The 25,676-nt window shown below is 32.9% G+C and overlaps 2 protein-coding genes across 3 annotated transcripts in view; both read left to right on the top strand.

Moving 5' to 3' along the window:
- The first annotated feature begins 1,273 nt into the window (after positions 1-1,273).
- Positions 1,274-10,777, top strand: LOC148311525 (uncharacterized). Of its 2 annotated transcripts, none has more exons than XM_088256470.1 (6): positions 1,274-1,496; positions 3,457-3,521; positions 4,295-4,421; positions 6,253-6,459; positions 8,262-8,498; positions 9,063-10,777. In XM_088256470.1, the coding sequence occupies exons 2-6, from the start codon at positions 3,509-3,511 to the stop codon at positions 9,661-9,663; spliced, it is 1,185 nt and encodes a 394-aa protein (XP_088112596.1). In that variant the 5' UTR covers positions 1,274-1,496; positions 3,457-3,508; the 3' UTR covers positions 9,664-10,777. The 2 variants fall into 2 exon arrangements, with proteins under 2 accessions (XP_088112596.1, XP_088112597.1); XM_088256471.1 differs by lacking the exon at positions 1,274-1,496 and adding an exon at positions 3,181-3,363.
- A 13,616-nt stretch (positions 10,778-24,393) lies between these two features.
- LOC148311524 (uncharacterized) overlaps positions 24,394-25,676 on the top strand; it is a 16,959-nt gene continuing 15,676 nt past the window's right edge. Inside the window, exon 1 of the mRNA XM_088256534.1 lies at positions 24,394-24,444. The gene's annotated coding sequence lies outside the window, so the exon portion shown is untranslated. The remainder of the gene's footprint in view (positions 24,445-25,676) is intronic.

Raw genomic sequence — 25,676 nt, 5'->3', positions numbered from 1 at the left:
TTGAAAATTAAAAAAAAAATATCCATGAAAAAAGATGTCGGAACGCCATTCCACCGCGTTACATGGAAAAACAGCCCTGATTTTTTGTAATTAATATATCATTGAGTTATTTTTTTCAAAATGTATTGTGTATATAACCTACAAAATATAAATTAATGTAACATAAGGAATTAATTAAAGCTACAGTATAATAATAGTTGATAGTAGTAAAAAGGTTGTTTTATCTTTGTAGGTAAGTACTTCGATGTACATATTACAGCGGACATAATGGAGTACCTACAGATCAGTCGTTCATAAGGTAAGGTGACCATATTTCAAAAGAATATCGGATTTGTAAATATTCATCGTGAATCATGTTACGAATTGACATAGCTTTTTTTCTACGTTTACTTTCCGATATACTTCCGATGTCCTTCATCCTGAGCTCTTTTGCATACGTCGCCTGTTGTCAGGTTTTTGGAAGAGTTACAGCTATGGTAAAATATATTGTTTTAGAAATATTCCATATCTGCGAAGGCAGATTTCTAGGCAGAGTTTTTCTACTGTATTGGCAAGGTTTACTTTCTTGAAATTAACCCGTGATATCACAGTACAGTAGAATCCCTCAAATCTGTCACTTTTGGGACTGGGAGTATGGACGGAACCTAAAAAGATCGGAATATAAAAAATACATGAAAATACGTATATACAATTAAATAAACGAGGTGGTGCCATACATGACAAAAATGGTGAAGAACATTGGAACCATAAACCAAGCCAGGACACAAAATGTCGAACCCTCTTTCATTGGAACGGGAGGCTTGTTGACAACAGTCGACAGTCCAGTTTCTCCTTAGAAGTTTGGAATGGTTTTCTGCCAGCAATGAGCAAAAGCTGAGATGTTCCTGATTGATTCACACTAGTTTATCCTTCCTGTTCCCAACACGGATTGACGAGGACATATCAACAGACGAGAGAGGCTCTACCTACTGTAATATATTTGAGAATCTGTGGGGTAGGACTTTTTACGTAATTGCGCCCATTCGATGCAGTGCCCTATGCACCATTTGCGAGTGAATAGAGGTAAAAAAAAGAAAGAAGAAGCAATTGAGTTAGGGCAGTAAAAAGGGGTGACTTGATTTTTTAACCTACACGATCGATGATCGCATGCATAATAAAACTTTTACTGTAATTTTTATATAATTTCTGGTCACCCTAGTTTAATGTAATCTCATTTTTTCTCCATTGGCTTTGTTGCGAGTACCGTAAGTCGGTAGAAGTTGTTTATAAACTGTATTACGGACGAGGAGCCTACATTTGAAAAGTAATGCAATCTTTTAAAAGTATGTGTATAAAAACAAAGTTTAACTTATAAAAGTGATATTTAGATAAAGGATTTTAAATTTATACACAACAAATACATTCTGTGAACCTAGATCTAGATTATGTACAATATATTGTAAGTAAATGAGTGTCGAGTGTTGGGTTTCATCATTGGTCATCATCTACAATACAAGGTAAGTTGTAATACACGGTTTACAATAAAATTCGCGCACTGCATTCCGATGTTGATAGCTGTTTCATAAGGTCATACGTAGGTCATTATTGACGAGGTTGCCAGGTTATACAAGCCACTTTAAAAAAGGATTTCCCATAAAAAAAAACATACAAAACAAATGAATCTTTGATTTAAAGAACACATCAAATGCATTGTTGAGTTTACACAACAACAAAAAAATACAAAATATCAAACACAACAAAATACTTTTATAATAATAAATAAAACGTTTTTTTATTATATGCATCGTTGATTAATTTATGAATTTTTGAGTATTGTATCCAATATTAAACACCGTTAATTCTACTTTATTTACATATATGATATGTGACGCGTTTCGTCTTATTAGTACATTATAAAACAGGAGTGTTTAATTTTGGATATATTACACAATTCAATATGGAATTCTACCAACTGTCTGCAGTTACAATAAATATATTAATTGATGTATTATTACATATTGGAGATCATATTATTTATCACTGATATTGTCTATTTGTGATCTTTTATCAAAACCCGGCATATCCATTTTAAATATTTTTTTTAATTGAAAGTTTTGTATATAAAATGTTAATTTTACGATGAGCCAGTGAAATCCGAATGTTAAATATTATTTTGAATCTGTTATGTTTTGAATAGTAAAAACATACGTTTAAACGGTGATATACATATTATATTAATATAATAACTTACTTAGAGTATCATATTAATACTGAACAGTATCATAAAATACAAATATACACAAATAAGAAAATTAGAAGTAAAAGCAAATTGTAAATTTAAAATATTAAACATTATAAAAATCATTCATTTCTCGTGACTAGTCAATTTCATTTGTTTTTTTGTCTTCAATAAATGATTCCTATATATTTTTTTAATGGTGAAGAACATCTTTCGAGTACCAATTGTAATATATACTGTGCATATAAGTATAACAAATCAAAAAATCTATACCTTAGTTTCAAAACATGACATAACCTAACTAAATGCAGATAAAATGTAAAAATTAGTTCATACTTTTTATTTTAATGGAAAATAAATTGTACAATTTAAGTTTGATACAATTTATGTATTTATTTTTATTTGTCATTAATTTGTATATAATTTCGTTTATTGTGATTAAATAAAAACAGCGAAAAGTGGAAAATGGATATGTCGTATTTCGGTACTAAACATCTATTTAGTAATCATGGTTTCCTCGGACAATGAGTGTCACCTATACATACAAATGATAATTGACTATAGCGTGACGGTTCCACATGAAACGGGCGACAGTAGCTTGTAGATAGGTACCTACTTGACTACTTATAGGGGTTTTATAGATAATTCCTGCATCCAATGCCATCTTTTTATATTTTCCGTTATTTTTTAATAAATAGGTACGTCATTTTTTTGTCCATATATTATAAAATGCAAACTTAATTATCCCTCCAATCACTATTTTTTGAACAAAAATTAATAACTGATAGTAAAAAGTTATAAAAATGTATGAAAAATATTTAGTTCTCTTTTTTACCGCTTTACAGATAAGTTTGTCGTGTGTAGGTATAAAATAAATATTTTAGTGTTGGTACACATGTTGAATTTGCACCCGTTATCTTGGTAGCATTCATCACTCATTTGGTGGCAAATGTCAAAATTTCTGTGACAATGTTATCAATGATAACAATTATCATCAACCATGTATTGTATCTATTTCGATTGTGATGTATGTTCTTCTGATGACTTGATATTTATTATATGACACGGTTCATCGGAAAAAAGAATGATTGGGGCTTTATCGATGTATTCAGCCCATGAATATATAAGCAGTCTGCAAGCGTTACGTAAATTCGTTTGAATATTTTATAGTAAACAGAAAATTGATAAAATTTATTTGTTATTGATTTGTAAATACATTATCGAAATATTTATTGCAGTTGAGGCAGTGCGAGTTTAACATTTTGGGGTTGAATAGGAATTTTCTGCAAAATGGCGAAAAAATGTAAGTAATCAATATTTTCCACAATTCTGTTTCTATTCGATTCTATGCCATATATACTTCAGTGCCATACCAACTTGTAAAATATTTATATATATATATATATATATATATATATATATATATATATATATATATATATATATATATATATATATATATATATATATATATATTGATTTTATTTATTTTTTATGTTGAAACATTTATTTTTTAACTATAAATACATATACTATATACATTCATTTGAAAATTCATAAACATAATTAACAATTTTTTGAAGAGACCCGCCAAGCCACCTTGTGAGTCTTGACGGTGTAGTTTTTTTTTACATACGTTAACTTATTGTTTTTATCTATTTAAACCTGATATACACACAAAAAAAAAGAAAGAAAAAAAAAGTCGGGTTGTGGTCCCGTGGTTAGTGTCACCGACTCTTAAGTCAGAGTTTCTCGGTTCGAACCCACTCTACCACAATTTGATACCTATTTCTAATAATGAGCTGGTTAGGCTCACAGAAACAGTATGAACTTTAAGTATTTTTGTAAATAATAAAAACATAAATGATTATCTTTTTAATTTTTTTTTTAATAATTTCAGATAAATTTATTTTTTATTGGTCTGGGTGTTTGTGATGTATTTTTCACATATATACCTTCCCTTTTCTAACTGTTCCTACAAACAAGCCTCTGAAATAGAGGCTTCGCGGGTTATTTCTTAAAAAAAAAAGGATTGTATACATATAATTGATCTGTTTTTATTTATATATTTTTCAGTAACGGTAGAAGAACAGATTCACTTACTCCTTGAGGGGGAGGCGCACGGAGTACCGTGTGACACCTGCGATATCTCTCAACTGGACATAGAAATACCTCCTTGGTACGATGAAGAAAAATTCAAAAGGTAGAATAATAATTATCGAAATATATATTTTTTTAAAACCCTTATCCGCACCCCAATGGTGCATAGGGCGCTGCATCATATAAACGCAGTGTTATCTTGATCGTTAACACGTGAAGGAAAGGTTATCAACCCTCCACTTTAGGTACCAATCCAGTGTAATATTGAATAAATATTAGAGTGAAAAATCGCTTATATTTATTTGACCCCCTCCTGGGAATCGAACCCGGGACCTCCAGAACGGTAGACGAGCGCGCTGACCATTGCACTATGGAGGCGGACATTGCGGAGGAAAATAATATTGAATTTAAATTTTAGTAAATATTTTCGTTACTGTATGGCTGCGAGACATTATGCTAATCTGAAAGAGATAAGGATAGGCTGAATGCGTTGGAGATGTAGATCTATAGAAGTTGCTAGACATATCCTGGTGAGACAAAAATATTGAAATCTGGTTTGATAGTCCCAAGAATTAACAATAAATATGGGAGTCGAATACTACAACATATCGTTCCGAACATTTTTAATTTGTTGCCGACGGAGGTTAGAGGTCAAAATAAAATATGGAACAAAGGCAAAATAAAGGAATGGGTAAATGATCAAGAGTTAATTTTATGAAAATTGTAAAATAGTTTATATTCTTAATTTTTTCTATCTTTTTTGTGTGTATATTAGGTTAAAATGGTTAAAAACAATAAGAAATGTATGTAAAAAGAAATTCACTGACAAGACACACAAGGTGGCTTGGTGGGTTTCTGCAAAAAAAAATTAATTTGTTTAAAATTGTTCTTTATAAATAAAACCCTTATACGCACCCAAATGGTGCATAGGGCACTGTGTCATATAAACGCAGTGTTATTTTGATCGTTTATACATGAAGGAAAGGTGATCAGCCCTCCGCTTCAGGTACCAGTCCATGGTAATTTTGAATAAATATTACAGTGAAAAAATCATTAATATTTATTTTACCCCCTTTGGGAATCGAACCCGGGACCTCCAGAACGGTAGCCGAGCGTGCTGACCATTACACTACGGAGGGGGACAAAATTGTTCTTTAAATGAATTTATACAATTTATGTTAGTAAAAAAAAAAGACCACATCTCCAACGATGAGGTACTACAAATAATGGAAGAAAGAAGGCACTACTTATGGTTTATCTAACTTAACCTAATGAAGCAACATTATAACATTAGTTGTTAGAATGTGCAGTAATAAGTTTTGTCATAAAATGCTATGTACACACTTAAAACTCAAAACAACGATATCCTAAAGATTTTAAAATGATTTAAAAATCCCCAAAAGCATGCAAAAAGGCATAAAAATTTAAACGGCCTTCCTTTAGAATCAAAAATATAATGACACAAACACTCAAAATAAGCAACTTAACGAACACTATACACATACACATACAATAAAAAACTAAACAAGATAACTCCCTCTCCAAGCACAAGAGCTTGTCTCTTTTTTAGAAAGGTACCGCATAAAAATATATGTACCCTAGTAATACCTACCGTGCTGGAGGTCCCGGGTTCGATTCCCAGGGGGGTCAAAATAAATATGGCCGATTTTCACTCTCATATTTATTTAATATCACCCTGGACTGGTACAAGAAGCGCAGGGCTGATCACCTTGCCTTCATGCAATTAATGATCCAGATAACACGGCGTCGCTACGATGCAGTGCCCTATGCACCATTACGTGCGGACAAGGGTTAGAAGAAGAATGTTATTTAGATATATAACAAAAATTGTTAAAAAAATCTTTACCATGTTAATAATAAAAAAAAACTAAATGTTTTGTCGTAAAATGTAATGATATGTTTTGTCATCACAGGGGGCAGAAATTTATTCAAAGAAACATCATGGGGCAGTTTGCGGTGGCTCTTTCTGGGCTCCTGTGCGTCTTGTCTGTTCCGAGCATTCTGAAAATACTCATCAGCACTCAGAAATCCTCATCCGTGGAGGGCGCCTACAGGAGGTACATGTCCACCTTGAAACACGTCTACAGCTGGTATTACGAAGACCTCCGACCCGGCACAGTGTAAGATATATTAAATTTACTATTAAATATTAGATTTACGTTTTGTACTGACATTTCTTGGTGGAATTGCATTTTAAAGAATAAAATAATAACTATGTAGTTTTTTCCACATGAATTTTATTTGACCAGCAACCGGGTTTTCGTCATAACCGACATCATCAGACTGGTTTTGGTCGTAACCGACATCACCAGTCTGATATTTATTCAATATTACCCTGCAATGGTACCTGTAGTGAAGGGCTGAATACCATCATCATCCATCAAACCTCCTCCCTCTACCTCCTTCCCTAAACTCCCCTTTTCCTTTGCCTTTCTTATTATCATCAATTTGTAATTTATGTTTTTAAATGTTCAAGTACCATCTGCGCTCTTATTGCAAACAGCGATATATATGATATCAAACGTTTTGACCAATATCACTAGTCTGTTTTTGGTTGGTTGGAAGATATTCCTTTTTAGCAATAAGCCTGCCAATGTATTTATTTATTTTCTAAACATAAAGTTAAAATATTACACTGATATTATTTTTGACATCTCATCAAAGATGAAGAAGAATATGGAAGTCTGGGCATTTACGGGGCTGACGACCGTCATAGGCTGGTTTAAGTGATCACTTTACACATGTGTAACATTCACCAATTCTACCCATTATTGACAACCACACTACGCAAATTCTTGGAAGTTCTGTATATATGAACCAATTTAGAAACCTTGTTCTTGAATCACTAGAACTTCACTAGAGACATCTATTGGTGAGATGTAAAGAAGTTTTTTATTAAGCAGAAACTCTTATATTAGTATGTGACATCCGAATCCTGGATTATAATCACACACATGAGAAACGCCAGAAAATACCATTTTCATTTTTTTTTTCGGGTCGTCAGCCCCATAAATGCCCAGACTTCCATATTCTTCTTCATCTTTGATGAGATGTCAAAAATAATATGAAAATAACTCCTGTAATTGGAGATAATCCAGATTTTGTGAACAAGTATTTGGACACACTCAAAATGTTGTAATTACACTGATATATTAAGAATTTTATCGGAGCTGTAGGAATATGGCAAGTAAACACAGTACGAGATAACTCCTAGTCAGCATCCTAGCAATGAATGCAATCTACGAGGTATCTCGTTGTTGGCAGTCAAGTAAAAACTGAACATGTTAAGTTTCACTTGATAAATACAGTGAAACCTCTATCTATTATTTAGGAATGCGGGAAAACAACAAATGCGGGATTAAGAGGTGAGGAACAATACACAAATAGATACAATTGAGTAAATATACCGCCCTCCCAATCTGCATAACCTTTAGTAGGTTAAAATTCTAAGACAAATACAAGGTAGATGCAAATAAATGTATTTATTTGAAAAAAAAAATTATAAAACCAGAAAAAATATTAAAATTTATTGCATTGTAAATTATCATCGACATATCTTTTTTTTACTGTCCGCCTCCGTAGTGTAATGGTCAGCACGCTCAGCTACCGTTCTGGAGGTCCCGGGTTCGATTCCCAGGGGGGGGGGTCAAATAAATTTAAGTGATTTTTTCACTGTAATATTTATTCAATATTACCCTGGACTGATACCTGAAGCGGAGGGCTGATCACCTTTCCTTCATGTGTAAACGATCAAGATAACACTGCGTTTATATGAAGCAGTGCCCTATGCACCATTGGGGTGCGGATAAGGGTTTTGTTATTATTATTATTATCTTTTTTTGCTGTTTGATTCCTGTAAGTCGACAATATATATCTTGTAGCCGGCAGTCAACGTGTTAATTGAGATATATTGACATTCTAGGGCTTGGAAGTCTCTGGCGACTGTCAGACTGCGTCACCTGCGCACCAGCAAGACCACGGGCAGGGGGGAGTTGGGGCACATCTCCCAGAGGGACCTAGTGCTCACCCAGTTTGGGTTCTTCGGACTGGGGCTGCTGAAGCCGCAGCTCCTGGGCATCGAGCACTCCTGCGCGAAGGACTTGGAGGCGTACATACACTTCTGGAGGACCATCGGATACATGCTGGGGATAGAAGACAGGTAGGAGGAATGTGGATATGTTGGTCGTGGTGAGATTAGCGGTATCCCATACACTAGTCTCTCTATTATCCAGATTGAATTGACTGCATTGCCAATCTAAATAAATACATACTAGAACACAAATTACAAGAAGTAAAAAAAAATCCCTTAATTTTTTTTGACATCTCATCAAAGATGAAGAAGAATATGGAAGTCTGGGCATTTACGGGGCTGACGACCGTCATAGGCTGGTTTAAGTGATCACTTTACACACTTGTAACATTCACCAATTCTACCCATTATTGACAACCACACTACTACTAAATTCATGAAAGTTCTATATATGAGATGAGATGTCAAAAAAATTAATATGTAAATTAACTCCTATAATTGGAGATAATCCAGATTTATGAAAACAAGTATTTGGACACACTCAAAATGATGTAAAAAAACCCTTGTTTAAGTTGTAGAACCCAGCTTCGGAATACCTCATCAGAGACATAGAACAGATCAGCCGTCGTGATATTGTTCAGCATAGCGGTAGCTCTCAATGACTTCTCACAAGATTTATATGTTCCATTACAGATACAATCTATGCCGCGAATCTCTAGACGAAACGATCCAAGTCACCCAAACAATATGCGACAAGGTATACCAGAAGCTTCTCCGGAACCCCCCTGAATACTTCTATCATCATGTTGTGGAACTTTTAGATGGAATGTGGTACGTAGACACCTCCATATGCACCAACTCCTTCATCTACTTCACCTATTGGCTGGTCGGTGTGCCCGGATTTGCCGGAGAGGGATCAGAAATTGCCAAAAGTGTCTGGGACACAGAACCCAAAGTGATCGACTGCGCAATCGACGGACTGCTTCTCGACAACCCTTCCGATGACAGCATCATAGACCCCGATAAATTCTACGCCTCGTTTGACTGGAGCGACAAACTCTCTTTGTACCTGACCTTTTGCGTGTATAAGAGATGGCTGTTCACGGCTTTCGGCAGGTTTTATTACAATACAAGCGTTTTGTTCACAATGTTTTACGCCAATTACTTGCCGTACTTTGCGTTCTGGAAGTTTGGCATTAAGAGAGCTTACGTCAACATGTTTGCCGACGATATCGTTGTGCCTGGAATTATGAAAAGCAACAAAGAAGTCTTGAACAAAATTTATTCTAAATGAAATTGAGATTTATTATTATTAGTGAATTTATTTGTTTTTGTGACGGCTACTTTGCGAGGAGATGAAACTGTTGAAAAAACCTGTTGCATGCATTTAACCTTTTGACTGCCGACAGGTACATGTATGGCGGTACCTAGCACGCCGCGAATTTTACCACAAAAATAAAACCTTCTAAACATATCGTTATTGAAAGTGTAAAAACATTTATTTATAAAACTTACCAAATAAATAAAGAGCGCGCCAGTCGTGCACTCATTTATCCATAATCATAAAATTAAATGTTCATGGTGCAGGGTTGTCACAAAATTTGTCATAGAAAATATGAAAACTTAATTATATGTCAGAATTAATTGTTTATGTTAGTTTAATATTAAAAGTATACACACTCACTATGATTTTAAGAAATTAAAAATTAAAAATCATCAGAATCGACACTAAAATCACTGTCATCAGATTCGGCAGTGACGGCAACTCGGGGATTATTGGACAACCCTTAGCGCCATTAGTTGTTCCAACGACAAAGCTCTCTTTAATTTACGTTTAAAGTGGTAAAAACAAATTCTGTTTCAATTCTATGTATGCAATGATATTCTCAATAGATGTCACTATGCGTTCAATATATTTGTACATTTTAAATAATTGATTTTCTTTAGTAAAAGCACATTTAAAACGGCTCATCTTAAGACGTAATTTTTGTATGAGCGGCGCTCCGTTCATAGAAAATTATGCGTCTTAAGATGCTTTTGGCAGTTAACCGGTTAAGTACAAAAAAGACAGTAGATGTATCAAGTAAAGTTGCAAGAGACACCATAATGCAGTCAACATTCTACTATTTTATTCTCCTATTATGTAGTGAGTGCATTTTTCTAAGATGCATATTAAACCTTTCCCTTACGGTGCTAAAAACTTCCGCATGCATTGGTGATATGTACATATGTTGTACACCATATGAAATTGTGATTTAAAAACGTGAATATTCCTAAATTTTGCTTTTCTTGACCATAGTTGAAGTTGATATGTCGCTCACTCCTTTCAAGAACGTCAAAAATCAAAAATTGTCAATTTTCAGTTGTGCATGTTTTCGAAATGCCTAGAAAATTTACTATATCCCAGCAAAAGCGGCACATTTTTAACTTAATATTTACCCGCTACAGGGCAGAAAGTGTTGTTTTTGCATTTTGAAGAAAATGTATTTTTTAATTATTTTTTTAAATAAACTAAATATTTTACAAATAGAGAAAAAACCTTCAGGTTTTACCTAAAAAGATCTGTTGCACAGTTAAAAGTTCAGTAAATGGCTTGATATTTATTTTTAATACATTGTATTATATTTTTAAACTTAAAAAACGTTCTCCTGAAAAATCAAGTTTTTTGATTTATGACGTTCTTGAAAGGAGTGAGCGATGTATCAATTCACTAAGAAACATTTGTGTATTGGTGATTCTATCCTCAATTTTTTTGACAATCGATTTATTTTCGTTGCTGATAATGAATAACTTTATATTATAATACTTTTATGTAATACGTAATTATATTACGGCGGAATACAAAAATTCTGAGCCCGTATCTATTATGTTTTATATTGATATTCTTATTTTCAATGTCGAGTTGTAGTAAATACATATCACCGGGAGGGAAAGGTTAAATGCAAAATGTGTATAAAATCCTATAAAATCAAAATTAAAGCCCTCACGCAAAACAGCCATCACAAAATTGGAATTCTTCAAAGTAAATTTAAATTAAATAATTAAAATAATGGCTTTATCCAAATTTTCATTTGATTAGATTTATGTTTTGTACCGTTTATTTCTTGGTGGAACTGCATTTCATATGATAAGAAAACAACTATATCGTTTTTAGCCACAAAAAAAAATTTCATTGAATAATATGGCTAGATCATGAAAGATTTTAAAAAAATTTTAGATTGAGTTTCGATACATTAATGTTCCTTTATTACTTTATTACTATTTATTGTAACTGCAGACAGTTGGTAGAATTCCATATTGAATCGTTGGGTGATGTCGCTCACTCCTTTCAAGAACGTCATAAATCAAAAAACTTGATTTTTCAGGAGAACGTTTTTAAAGTTTAAAAATAAAACACAATGTATTAAAAATAAATATCAAGCCACTTATTGAACTTTTTACTGTGCAACAGATCTTTTTAGGTAAAACCTGAAGGTTTTTTCTCCATTTGAAAAATATTTAGTTTATTTAAAAAAATTAATTAAACAAAACGTTATCTTCAAAATGCAAAAACAACACTTTCTGCCCTGTAGCGGGTAAATATTAAGTTAAAAATATGCCTCTTTTGCTGGGATATAGTACATTTTCTAAGCATTCCGAAAACATGCACAACTCAAAATTGACGATTTTTGATTTATGACGTTCTTGAAAGGAGTGAGCGATGTGTATATCCAAAATTATACACGATTATTAGATCGAATTCTAATTTTATTTACATATATATGATAACATGTGACGCGTTTTGTCTTATTAAGACATTATCAAACAATGCTGAGTGTTTGATTGTTTGATAATGTCTTAATAAGAGGAAACGCGTCACATATTATCATATTTTCATTCATTTTCAAACCCTTTTTCGCACCCCAATGGTGCATAGGGCACTGCATTATAAACACAGTGTTATCTTGATCGGTAACACATGAAGGAAAGGTGATCAGCCTTCAGCTTCAGGTACCAGTCCAGGGTAATATCGAATAAATATTAGAGTGAAAAAATCACTTATATTTATTTGACCCCTTCTGGGAATCGAACCCGGGACCTCCAGAACGGTAGCCGAGCGTGCTGACCATTACACTACGGAGGCGGACGAATTATCATATATGTATATGTAAATAAAAGTAGAATTCAATCCAATAACCGTGTTTAATTTTGGATATATTACCCAACAATTCATTAAGGTTCCACTGTTTTATTATAATTTTATAATTTTAAAGAAGTTTTAATATTTATTCATGTATTTTTTTCAAACTTGTGATATTATAAAGATATTGTTCGCAGTAGAAATTTTATAGAAAATTGCTAGAAAAATTGAATGATTACTTTTAAGTATGTTAAAAAAAACATTTTTTTTTTTTTAGTCAATGTATTTTACCCTTCTTTGGACAGTATTATAATATGTATCTAAAAAGTTTTGTTAAAATATTCTGGATATAAGGAGTTGTTTAAATCAAGACTTTTTATTGATACCTCAACATAGATGAAGAAGAATATGGACGAAGAAATAAATAAAAAACTTAGTAAGTCTAACCATAGATGGTATTGAAGAACTAGCATACGAAAGAAGGTGTCATTTTAACATTTTGAGTGTGTCCAAATACTTGTTCACAAAATCGGGATTATCTCCAATTACAGGAGTCATTTTCATATTATTTTTTGAATCTCATCAAAGATGAAGAAGATTATGGAAGTCTGGGCATTTACGGGGTTTCTAAATTGGTTCATATATATGGAACTACCAAGAAATTGAATAGTGTGGTTGTCAATAATGGGTAGAATTGGTGAATGTTACACCTGTGTAAAGTGATCACTTAAACCAGCCTATGACAGTCGTCAGCCCCGTAAATGCCCAGACTTCCATATTCTTCTTCATCTTTGATGAGATGTCAAAAAATAATGTGTCATTTTAACATTAAACATTGAACTAACCGAAATTTGAGTAGTAAGGTTGCAATCATGGGTAGAATGGTGAATGTTACACGAGTCAGATTGATCACTTGAACCAGCCTATGACGGGAGCCTAGGACCCTGTAGATACCCAGACTTCCATATTCTTTTTCACCTATGTTGAGATATTAATAAAAAAAAATTAGTTAATACATACATACATGATAGGCATTATATAGAGCCAATAATTTTTTAATTGTGTTATATGTATTAAGATGGAGTAAAAAAATATATTTAAAATATTTTGCGCTTCAAATATTATACAAATGGAAGCTATACTTGTGATAAAAGTACAAATTACTTTAAATCGTCACTAAGATGTGAAGTTATTTAACCTTTTAAACGCGTTAACTTTGTTCCTAAGAGACGCTCGTGCGCGGCTGTATTTCGCCGTTTTTTAAATGATTACTTTTATCATGTATTTAGTTATGAAACGATTTATTTTCCTAAACAAAAACGTTCAATGGGATTCATTGTGCCTTTTTGGTACTCTATAATACACGTGTGTCACATTATTCTTGAAATATATCGTAATATAAACAAATTAGATCGTAACATAAATAAATCAAAGCATGCATCGTGTGTCACTCTTACCCACTGGCGATGCGTAGCGTCGAGAGTGAGACAGATATAGGGCATGATTATGGCGCGGACTAATTACCGACCGCAAGAAAAATCAGGGATCTGTTGTTTTATTTATCCTTGTGATGTTACAAATTATTAGTCAGATATTTCAACAGATGTCATAAAGCCGAGGATTAACGTATTATTTTATCCAAAGTTCCACACCATGAAAAAATCCCTCCAAGTTGAACTGAGGATCGAAACTTGGAGCAAAGTGAAAACACAAACGCTTATGTCAGCCGCGTATGGGGCATGTCTTGTTAAAACACATACGTTTATGCGAGCCGTGTGGATCCGGTTAAAATTGATAACGTAGTAATTTGAAATTCAATAGTAAAATAATAAAAAAAAATTAAAAACAATTTAACTATAATCCCGCCTTTCGCGGGGGTAGGCAGAGAGAATAGAACGCCACACCAATCTGACTTTGCAAACAATCTTCGCCTCTTCCATGTTCAAGCATCTCCTCATACATACCCGTTGATTATTCTGACTACACACTTTCAAGTATTTTAAATACATTGTCATGACGAATTTTCCTCAGTCTTTCTCTGCTCATATTTTTTTACCGTTCTTTCTCCACTCATTCGTTCCACATGTCTAAAACCATCTCAACACACCTTTATAAATTTTATCTATAATGCTTATCTCAGCCTTGCATTCATTCTTTATTTCAACATTAGAACATCTGTCGCAAATGGTTTTACCGCACAGAGGGATCGCATTTTGACTGCATTCAGTCTACTCTCATCCTTCTTTTGCCAACTCCATTTTTCACTTCCATACATAAAGGTTGTTACCACGACTCCATTGTGTACTGCCAGTTTAGTTTTTTTTTATTTCATATTAATTTTTCTTGCATTTCACAATATAATATAATTACAAGTACAAATCCACCTCCGTAGTGTAATGATCAGCACGCTCGGCTACCATTTTGGAGGTCCCGGGTTCAAATAAATATAAGTGATTTTTTCACTCTAATGTTTATTCACTCTGGACTGGTACCTGTAGCGGAGGGCTGATCACCTTTCCTTCATGTGTTAATGATCAAGATAACACTGTGTTTGTATGATGCAGTGCCCTATGCACCATTGGGGTGCGGATAAGGGTTTGAAGATGAAGAAGACAAGTACAAAATAAAATCTACTTTATTAATACAAAAATAATTTTATTAACACAAAGGCATGGCCTGTGTGTGGGTATATATTTATTTTATGTAATAAATGGCACTGGAAAGAATACAAAAGATATCAAAAATTTCAATAGATTTACCCTTTCCTTACGATGCTAAAAACTCCCACGCATTCCGGTGATATTGCTCACTCCTTTCAAGAACGTCATAAATAAAAAAACTTGATTTTTCAGGAAAACGTTTTTAAAGTTTAAAAATATAACACAATGTATTAAAAATCAATATCAATTCAATTCAATTCAATTTATTCAACAAAAAAAATAATATATACATAACAAACAATATTCAAGACGTATATATTAAAAGTAAGCAAGAAGACTTAAAAGTGTAGAAGAATCCTCCTTCGGACACATGGAACAAATCAATATCCAATGTGATATTGTTCAACATAGCGGTAGCTCTTCCTACAGGCATAACCATCGGCAGGTTGGTTCTGTGTATAGGAATGTGAAACAATCTATGCCGACGCTGTCTCAGGTAACTATCGGGAACATACAGACCAATGCTCCGGATAATTTCAGGATTATCGATCATACCGCGCAACAATCGATAAAAATGCGTAATCAAATACACATTCCTTCTAGTCTCTAAGAACTTATTGAACTTTTTACTGTGCAACAGATCTCTTTAGGTAAAACCTGAAGATTCTTTCTCTATTTGTAGATATTAAAAATAATAATTAAAACATACCTTTTCGTAAAAATGCAAAAACAACACTTTCTGCCCTGTAGCGGGTAAATATTAAGTTAAAAATACACCTCTTTCGCTGGGATATAGTACATTTTCTGGGCATTCCGAAAACACGCACAGCTGAAAATTTACGAGTTTTGATATATAAGGTTCTTGAAAGGAGTGAGCGATATGTATTTTGTACACCATATGAACATGCGGTTCAAAAAAGGAAAAAATTATAATATTCCTAAATGTTGCTTTTATTGACCATAGTTGAAGTAGAAATGTAACGAGTTTATAATGTTAACTCATATAATTACCTGAAAACGAGAAAAAAGCACACTACTGGACTGGCGGAGAAAACACGTTACGACATGCGACATGCACATATACTCCAAAGCACGCCACACACAGAAACATTTATAGATTTATATTATCCACTGACACTTCGTGATGGAATTGCATTTTTAATTTATTATTAGATTTAAACCAATATTTTTATCTTTTCCACTTTTTTTATTTGACCAGCGACCGGGTTGAGAGGCTATACAAATTGTTATGTTATATATAAAAGAAGGTTATATATAAAAGAATGGTTATCAACTCCTGCCTTCTTTTATATATAACATAACAATTTGTATAGCCTCTCACCAGTCTGATGATGTCGGTAACGACGAAACCCGGTCGCTGGTCAAATAAAAAAAGTGGAAAAGCTAAAAATATTGGTTTTAATCTAATAATAAATTAGAAACATTTATTCCCGTTTTTATTCACAAACATTTATTTCCATCGCTGAAATTGAATAACTTTATATCATAACACTTTCATATAATACATAAGTGTGTCCGCCTCAGTAGTGTAATGGTCAGCACGCTCGGCTACCGTTCTGGAGGTCCCGGGTTCGATTCCCAAGGGGAGTAAAATAAATATAAGTGATTTTTTCACTGTCATATTTATTCAATATTACCCTGGACTGGTACCTGAAGCGGAGGGCAGATCACCTTTCCTTCATGCGTAAACGATCAAGATTACACTGCGTTTATATGACGCAGTGCCCTATGCACCATTGGGGTGCGGATAAGGGTTTTATTATGTACGTAATACATATATGTATATTACGGAGGAATACAAAAGTTCTGGGCCTGTATCTATTATATTTTAAATTGAGATTCAGTGCGCCATTGACTTTGTTTCCGGAATTCACTCTCCTTTCTACGTATTTAATATAAATGTAATGTTATTTTTTGACATCTCATCAAAGATGAAGAAGAATATGGAAGTCTGGGCATTTACGGGGCTGACGACCATCATAGGCTGGTTTAAGTGATCACTTTACACACGTGTAACATTCACCAATTCTACCCATTATTGACAACCACACTACTCAAATTCTTGGAAGTTCTATATATCGCTCACTCCTTTCAAGAACGTCATAAATCAAAAATCGTCAATTTTGAGTTGTGCATGTTTTCGTAATGCCCAGAAAATGTACTAAATCCCAGCAAAACTGGCATATTTTTAACTTAATATTTACCCGCTACAGGGCAGAAAGTGTTATTTTTGCATTTTGAAGAAAAGGTATTGTTTAATTATTTTTTTAAATGTACAAAATATTTTTCAAATGGATAAAAAATATTCAGGTTTTACCTAAAAAGATCTGTTGCATAGCAAAAAGTTAAATAAGTGGCTTGATATTTATTTTTAAAACATTGTATTTTATGTTTGAACTTTAAAAACGTTCTCCTGAAAAATCAAGTTTTTTGATTTATGACGTTCTTGAAAGGAGTGAGCGATATATGAACCAATTTAGAAACCTTGTTCTTGAATCACTAGAACTTCACTAGAGACATCTATTGGTGAGATGTAAAGAAGCTTTTTACTAAGCAGAAACTCTTATATTAGTATGTGAGGTAAATGTAATGTATACATTTTGTCTTCCCAATGATTTAGGCAATAAATTGCTGTGATATTGCAAGAAAATGTGCTCAGTAAACATCGTATTAGCGATAGATGATGTAGGCAGACAACACAAACGGGATCAAAATACCTAATGTAGACTTAACTTAGAAAATAGCTAGAAAAACTAAACAAAATTGTTGAAAATAGCTATATTAGTTGTTTTAAATTTGTTTATTCCAAACCTTGAGATGAAGTGTGCAAGCCTCTATGGTTTATGCAGCATATACATTATATAAAATACAATGAATATTATAAAATACAGTACAATTTTATATATATCGTAGTCATACAGGAGAAAGTGGCCAAGTACATTTTTACAAAAGCGTGATTATTGACTATTTGATATCTTACTACTTTAATATTGCCTTGAAAAAATCCCAAAGCGATTTTAAACTTGGAAGTATAATATATTGACTTGCTAAAAATGACTAATGCATTGATTTATTTTCATGCAAAAGTGACTTAAATAGCCCTCCTGAACATTTTACGTTTAGTTAGTTGGTCACTTTCTCCTGTACGACTACGATATATTTACTGATGGAGTAGAAATATATATATGTATATATATATATATATATATATATATATATATATATATATATATATATATATATATATATATATATATATATATATATATATATATATATATATATATATATATATATATATATATATATATATATATATATATATATATATATATATATATATATATATATATATATATATATATATATATATATATATATATATATATATATATATATATATATATATATATATATATATATATATATATATATATATATATATATATATATATATATATACACACACACACATACACACACACACATACACACACACACACACACACACACACATAGTAATATACATAGAAGAAAAAATCTCTGCACTAAAATGGTTCATATTGATAACACCAATGCATTTCAATTTTATCATGTAGCGAGTAAGGAATGTTGCAATAAAGTAATTGTGATATTTTAAAAATGTTTTATTTATTTTAAGATATTGTATTCCATGTGTAAGACGGAGGGTATCGTGAGGTGGGGACGACAACGAAGGCGATACTGGAATGAACATATTAACAGAATGTCAGAAGACAGACTTCCACGTATCGCCCTCCAAGGCAACCCTGAAGGACGCAGACCCCCAGGCAGACCTCCGAAAAGATGGAAAGACAGCTGGGAGTCAACATCCCGAGAGCGACAGGCACGGGCACAAACAGATCTCTAAAAAAAAGAAGAAGAAGAATAAGCATTCAACCAGCAAAAAACATTGCCAGTGTTTAGCTAACCCTAGACCACGGGACTTGTTACATTGTACCTTAATATATTTATTCAGTATTACCCTGGACTGGTACTTGAAGCGCACAATTGATTGCTTGGCCCTCATGTAAGTAACGATCAAGATGTTACCGTCAATACGGTGTAGTATCCTATGCACCATTGGGTGCGTATAAAGGTAAGAAGAAGTCATATTCATACATAAAATTTTTATAAGAAGGAATATGAAAGTTTTGCAGACCAAGTAGTCTATCCTCTTTCTTTGGCTCTTATTCACACGAAAATGGTGCATAGGGCACCGCATAGAATTGATTGTCACTTACATGATGACATTATTGATGTATGAGAAAGGAAATGGAGGAGGAATAGTTACTAGGTGGGATAAGGAGAATGACAGTAATGGGACTCTGGGTTACATACCCGCAGCTTGTGTAAATTGGAGATAATTTACACCGATCCTTCAAGGTATGTCGCTGATTTGTGTTAGGTTAGGTTAGATTAGGTTGGGTTAGGTTGGGGTATTGTAAAATGCCAATGGCTGTATTGTAAGACGATCAATGTAATACGTTTATGATCAGTCATAATTCATAGATTTTTTACATATCGCTCACTCCTTTCAACAACATCAAATATCAAAAATCGTCAATTTTCAGTTGTGCACGTTTTCGGAATGCCAAGAAAATCTACTTTATCCCAGCAAAAGCGGCATACTATTAACTTAATATTTACCCACTACAGGGCAGAAAGTGCTGTTTTTGTATTTAAAAAAAAAGGTATTTTTTAATTATTTTTTTTAAATATACCAAATATCTTTCAAATGGAGAAAAATTATTCAGGTTTTACCTGAAAAGATCTGTTGCACAGTAAAAAGTTCAATAAGTGATATTTATTTTTAATACATTTTACTATATTCTTAAGCTTTAAAAGTGATCTCCTGAAAAATCAAGTTTTTTTTATATGAGACGTTGTTGAAAGGAGTGAGCGATATGTTAATATGACATTCACCAAAAATAGCTCACAATTAAGAAGATTAATGTCACCCATTTATAATCAGTCATAATTCATTCATTTTTTACATATTTAAATACGAGGTCTGGTCTCTATCAAAAAATACGGCGAATATTTTTATTACAAAGAAAATAATAAGTTTACATGGAAATGGAATTTATCTCCTTCAAAGTACAGTCCTTGGCTAGTGGTGCACTTATCCCAACGTTGAATCCATGACTGGCAACATTTTTGGAAGGCTTCTTTCGAAAGCGCATTCAGCTACACTCCAATTAACTGGTCAAATAATAAGCTAAAATAATAAAATGAAAACGATGATTTCTAGTGATTCTCATGTATGTGATTATAATCCAGGGTTCGGATCTCACATACAGATGAAGCTTCTTTCATCTCACCAATAGATGTCTCTAGTGAAATTCTAGTGATTCAAGCCTTGTAACAGTAAACTACCCTACAATGTTGACTTACTCCTTTCAACAACGTCATATATCCGAAAACGTTGATTTTTCAGGAGATCGTTTTTAAAGTTTAAAAATATAGTGAAATGTATTAAAAAATAAATATGAAGCCACTTATTGAACTTTTTACTGTGCAACAGATCTTTTTAGGTAAAACCTGAATGCTTTTTCTCCATTTGAAAGATATTTAGTATATTTAAAAAAATAATTCAACAATCCCTTTTTTTCAAAATACAAAAACAACACTTTCTGCCCTGTAGCAGGTAAATATTAAGTTAAAAATATGCCGCTTTTGCTGGGATAAAGTACATTTTCTGGCCATTCGGAAAACATGCACAAATGAAAATTGACAATTTTTTATAAATGACGTTGTTGAAAGAAGTGAGTGATAGGTTCTCCTTTATCTTAGGGATATATTATAGGGGGGTGAATGTTTTAAATTGTGTTTTTACATTTTAAATAGCGAAAATTACTGTAATGAGTCATTTGACATTGAAATACAATTTTTAAATATTAACTTCCCTATAATGTCCACTCCCATAACACGGTACCTATCTCAGCGTTATAATAATAATAATAAAGACCCGTATCCGCACCCAATGGTGCATAGGGCACTGTGTCATATAAACGCAGTGTTATCTTGATCGTTAACACATGAAGGAAAGGTGATCAGCCCTCCGCTTCAGGTACCAGTCCAGGGTAATATTGAATAAGTATTACAGTGAAAAAATCACTTATATTTATTTATTTTTTTACCCCCCCTGGGAATCGAACCCGGGACCTCCAGAACGGTAACCGAGCGTGCTGACCATTACACTACGAAGGCGAACAGCGTTGTAGGGGGGTTTACTGTATTGAACTGCGTCACTTGATATAATTGAGCCCCACAGAAAAAAAATGTTGTGTTTAACGTGAATAACACATTATTATTTTCAGTAGTAATGTTATTTGAATTTTATTAGTAAATGAACGTCATAAATGGTCTATCATAAACATTTTTTTGCAGATTAAGTTTGGCAATAATTTTATTTGAATAATTGATTTGTTGTCAAATATTTTTTTCAAAGAACAAAGTCTAAATTTCTAAGAAAACAAAAAGTATGTTTTTTGTTGGTTTAAAAAGCCAAACCACAATGATAATATTATATGGTATAGTAGGAGTGTGGTCAAAAACTAATATGGTTGTTTCTCAGAGCACCAAAAATAATAAAAGAGGTATTTATGTAAAACAATTGATAGATCTCCCTCTTGTGATGAAGTCTCATCACATTCACGAACAGAGTTTTGTCTAATTTTAAAACGGAAGAGGTATTCTCGAAATGCTCTATGACCTATAGAATTTTAGGTCAATCCAATTTTTTTTTTTTTTTATTAATTTTTATTTATTTATTTCAAATAAACATCTATTTTTTTACTATATGTACTACGGCTCTTTAGGCATGGCCTGTGTTGAGCCGAAATACTAACATGTGAATACATTTTATTTATTTATTTGATTTGTTTTTTATTATTATTAGATTATATATGTTACATACAATAGATACAATAACAATTTAGAGTATAAATGTTTTACAATAAAATAATTACACCTGGACTTTAATTAATTCACTTTCTACCTTGTCCCTTCCAACGAGAAGCAACCATCGACGGACACTGTTCAAAGACATGATCACTACTGGATGTCTTAATGGTTACGGGCAGCAAATTAAATATCTTTTCATTATAAATTATAACTAACTAACTAACCATCACGCCGCTTCACCGAAGTGGTAGGCAGAGAGAATAGAGCGCCACACCACTCTGTCCTTGCAAACATTCTTCGCCTCTTCCACGTTCATGCATCTCCTCATACATACCCGCTGATTGTTACGACTCCTAACCTGACCACATTCAAGTATTTGGCATACCTGATCGTGCCATGTCTCGGTCTTCCTCTGCTTCTTTTCCCACTAACATTCGCCTCATAAATTTGTTTTACCGTTCTTTCCTGACTCATTCGTTCTACATGTCCAAACCATCTCAACACACCTTTCTTAATTTTATCGATAATGCTTATCTCAGCTTTGCATTCCTTCCTTATTTCACTATTCGCACATCTATCATACATCGTTTTGTTGCACATTCTTCTGAGAGATCGCATTTCGACTGCATTCTGTCTACTTTCATCCTTCGTTTGCCAACTCCATGTTTCACTTCCATACATTAGAGTTGGAACCAGGACTCCGTTGTGCACTGCCAGTTTAGCTTCCAATATAAATTATGATTCTTTTAATGAAAATTTACACAATAATATACTTGGGAAGAAAATTTTCGTAATTTTGTTCTGCTTCTATATGAATATGTCGACTATTCCAAATATTTAACATCATGGATTATACTCCAGTGTTGTCTTTTCCAAAGTTGCTTCTTTAGCTTTTTAGCATCTGCTAAATATATCCTCTTACCCAACCAAGCCATACAGTTTGATTTCTTGCATTTATTTTTTTGAAATTAATTCTTTTGTTTCCATTATTATTGGATTTACTGATATCACAAAGTTTACAAATTATGTATAAACCTTTGATTGTACGAAGTAACTTGTTAAAATACTCCAAAAGAGTTTGTATATTCACCAGTTGATGAAAACATGTATAGTTCTCGAAACTGGTGTTTACATTAATAAACTCAAATGTGGTCTTGTACAAGTGTTTTGTTTTTATATTTTATCCATTATGTTATTCCACAAAGTTTATACCAAATCAATAAATAATATTGAGGTGGTATTTTACGAAAATGATTCTGCATAAATTATCCAAAATTTGTATTAATATTATTTTAAAACATACACCGTTCAAAAAAAATAGAAGACCTCACATGTAAACGTGTTTTATATTCCTGTTCCGCGATTATATTAATTTAGTTATTCCCATTTATACAGTGAGACCCGTATTTTACATTTTTTTAGAACTGAATGGAAAGAAAATGTAAATGGGGAATATTGAAAAAACAACTTCAATTTTAATTTGATTAGATTGTTGTTTTTCTGTGTAATTCTTTTTCTACTCTGTATATACATTTAAAAGTTTCGTCTTGAATGCCGCCAAAGCTTGAAAAATATGTAAATAGGTATAAAAAAAAACTTTAAATAGGTACTGGCACTTAATGCATTTTTTTTAGTTATAATTATTATGCTGTTGGCCAACTTGCTTTTAAATTTATAATGGCAATCATTTTCGGAGGCAAATGTCAAAAATGTATTTTTAGTTATCTTTGTTTACACAATTTGAATATTGAATGCATATCTATTTTTATAAAATGATCTGGATGATGTCGCGAAATAATTTTTTTACAATGGCGTGTATTACATTTGTCGGTGTATTCGCAAACATATATATTTCTAGTTTAATATTTTATTGTTATGCTCGTTCGCTGGGTAGAACCAGATAAGAGAATTGTGATTGATTGACCGCAGTTTTGCCCAGTAATCATTATACATGTTCTAGCTTAAATTAGCAGTCCGGTTCTTTGTTTGAACATATCTTACATTGAAAAAAAGTGAGTAAATCGATAATTTCCACAATATCTTTGTGTATTGTAAAATATTAATTGTTTAAAACATGTATTACATAATATATTTCTTATTAAAATAAACGAACGTTATTTCTTTGAAAAAGGCGAAACAGTTGTCACAAATTTTATTTTTGTGTGTATTTAACAATACAATACAGTTTAGTAGACTTAATAGCATTATTGATAAAATTAAGAAAGGTGTGTTGAGATGGTTTGGACATGTAGAACGAATGGGTGAGGAAAGAACGGTAAAACAAATTTATGCGAATGTAATTGGAAAAAGGAGCAGAGGAAGAGCGAGAAAAACTTGGCACAATCAGGTATGCCAAATACTTGAAAGCGGTCAGGTTAAGAGTCGAAACAATCGGCGGGTATGTACGAGGAGATGCATGAACGTGGAAGAGGCGAAGAATGTTTGCAAAGACAGAGTGGTGTGGCGTTCTATTCTCTCTGCCTAGCCCTGCTGGGAAGCGGCGTAATGGTTAGTTAGCTAGTTTTTTTTAGTTGACTAAAAAAATCAGTGCTTTTTTTATAGGTAATCAGTTGAGTAGGTAACCAGTTGCCCGCCTCCGGCTACCGTTCTGGAAGTCCCGGGTTCGATTCCCAGGGGGGGTCAAATAAATATAAGAGATTTTTTTCACTCTAATATTTATTCAGTATTACCCTGGACTGGTACCTGAAACGGAGGGCTGATCACCTTTCCTTCATATGTTAACGATCGAGATAACACTGCATATATGTGATGCAGTGCCCTATGCACCATAAGGGTTTGATTGATTGAACCAGTTAAGTTCTTCTCTCATTTTTTTCTACATTCTTAAATCTATTTTTCTTTAACACTATTCTCACAGCTTTATTTTGAAGATTTTTTTATATCATAAAGTTGATGATAGATGTCACTTATTGCATGCCAGGCTGGCCCTATGGGCTAACTTTGATCAACCTGCATTATCAGGAGGATGAGACTGCTGACCACATATTTTTCAACTGCCCCTTACTCCCTAACCTCGAGTTCATTCAGGACATTCGGTCGGAGGGTTTGTCCTTCCCGCTGAATGTCCAACACCTATTGTCAATCAACTCAAAAAATGTTAACGGTGCCATCATTAAACGTATAAAAAAGTATGGCAAAAGCGTGTGACCCCAAATAAAATCAATAAAAAAAAAAAATATTGTTTAAGTAAAATCCGCCGTCCGCCTCCGTAGTGTAATGGTCAGCAAGCTCGGCTACCGTTCTGGAGGTCCCGGGTTCGATTCCCAAGGGGGGTAAAATAAAATATAAGTGATTTTTTCACTGTAATATTTAGTCAATATTACCATGGACTGGTACCTGAAGCGGAGGGCTGATCACCTTTCCTTCATGTGTAAACGATCAATATAACACTGCGTTTATATGACACAGTGCCCTATGCACCATTGGGGTGCGGATAAGGGTTTTATTATTATATTATTATTAAGTAAAATCACTAGTATGGCAGGTATCACCCAAAATTGGGTGCTTTGCCAATAAATAAAAAAAAAAAAAACCTGCATTATCATATTTATAGAGTCT

The sequence above is a fragment of the Brachycentrus maculatus genome, unplaced genomic scaffold, assembly GCF_059751285.1.
Source record: "Brachycentrus maculatus isolate JH-2025_06_01 unplaced genomic scaffold, ASM5975128v1 h1tg000061l, whole genome shotgun sequence".
Lineage (NCBI taxonomy): Eukaryota > Metazoa > Arthropoda > Insecta > Trichoptera > Brachycentridae > Brachycentrus > Brachycentrus maculatus.
The sequence above is the reverse complement of the archived record's forward strand: the minus strand, read 5'-3'. Positions and strand labels throughout refer to the sequence as shown.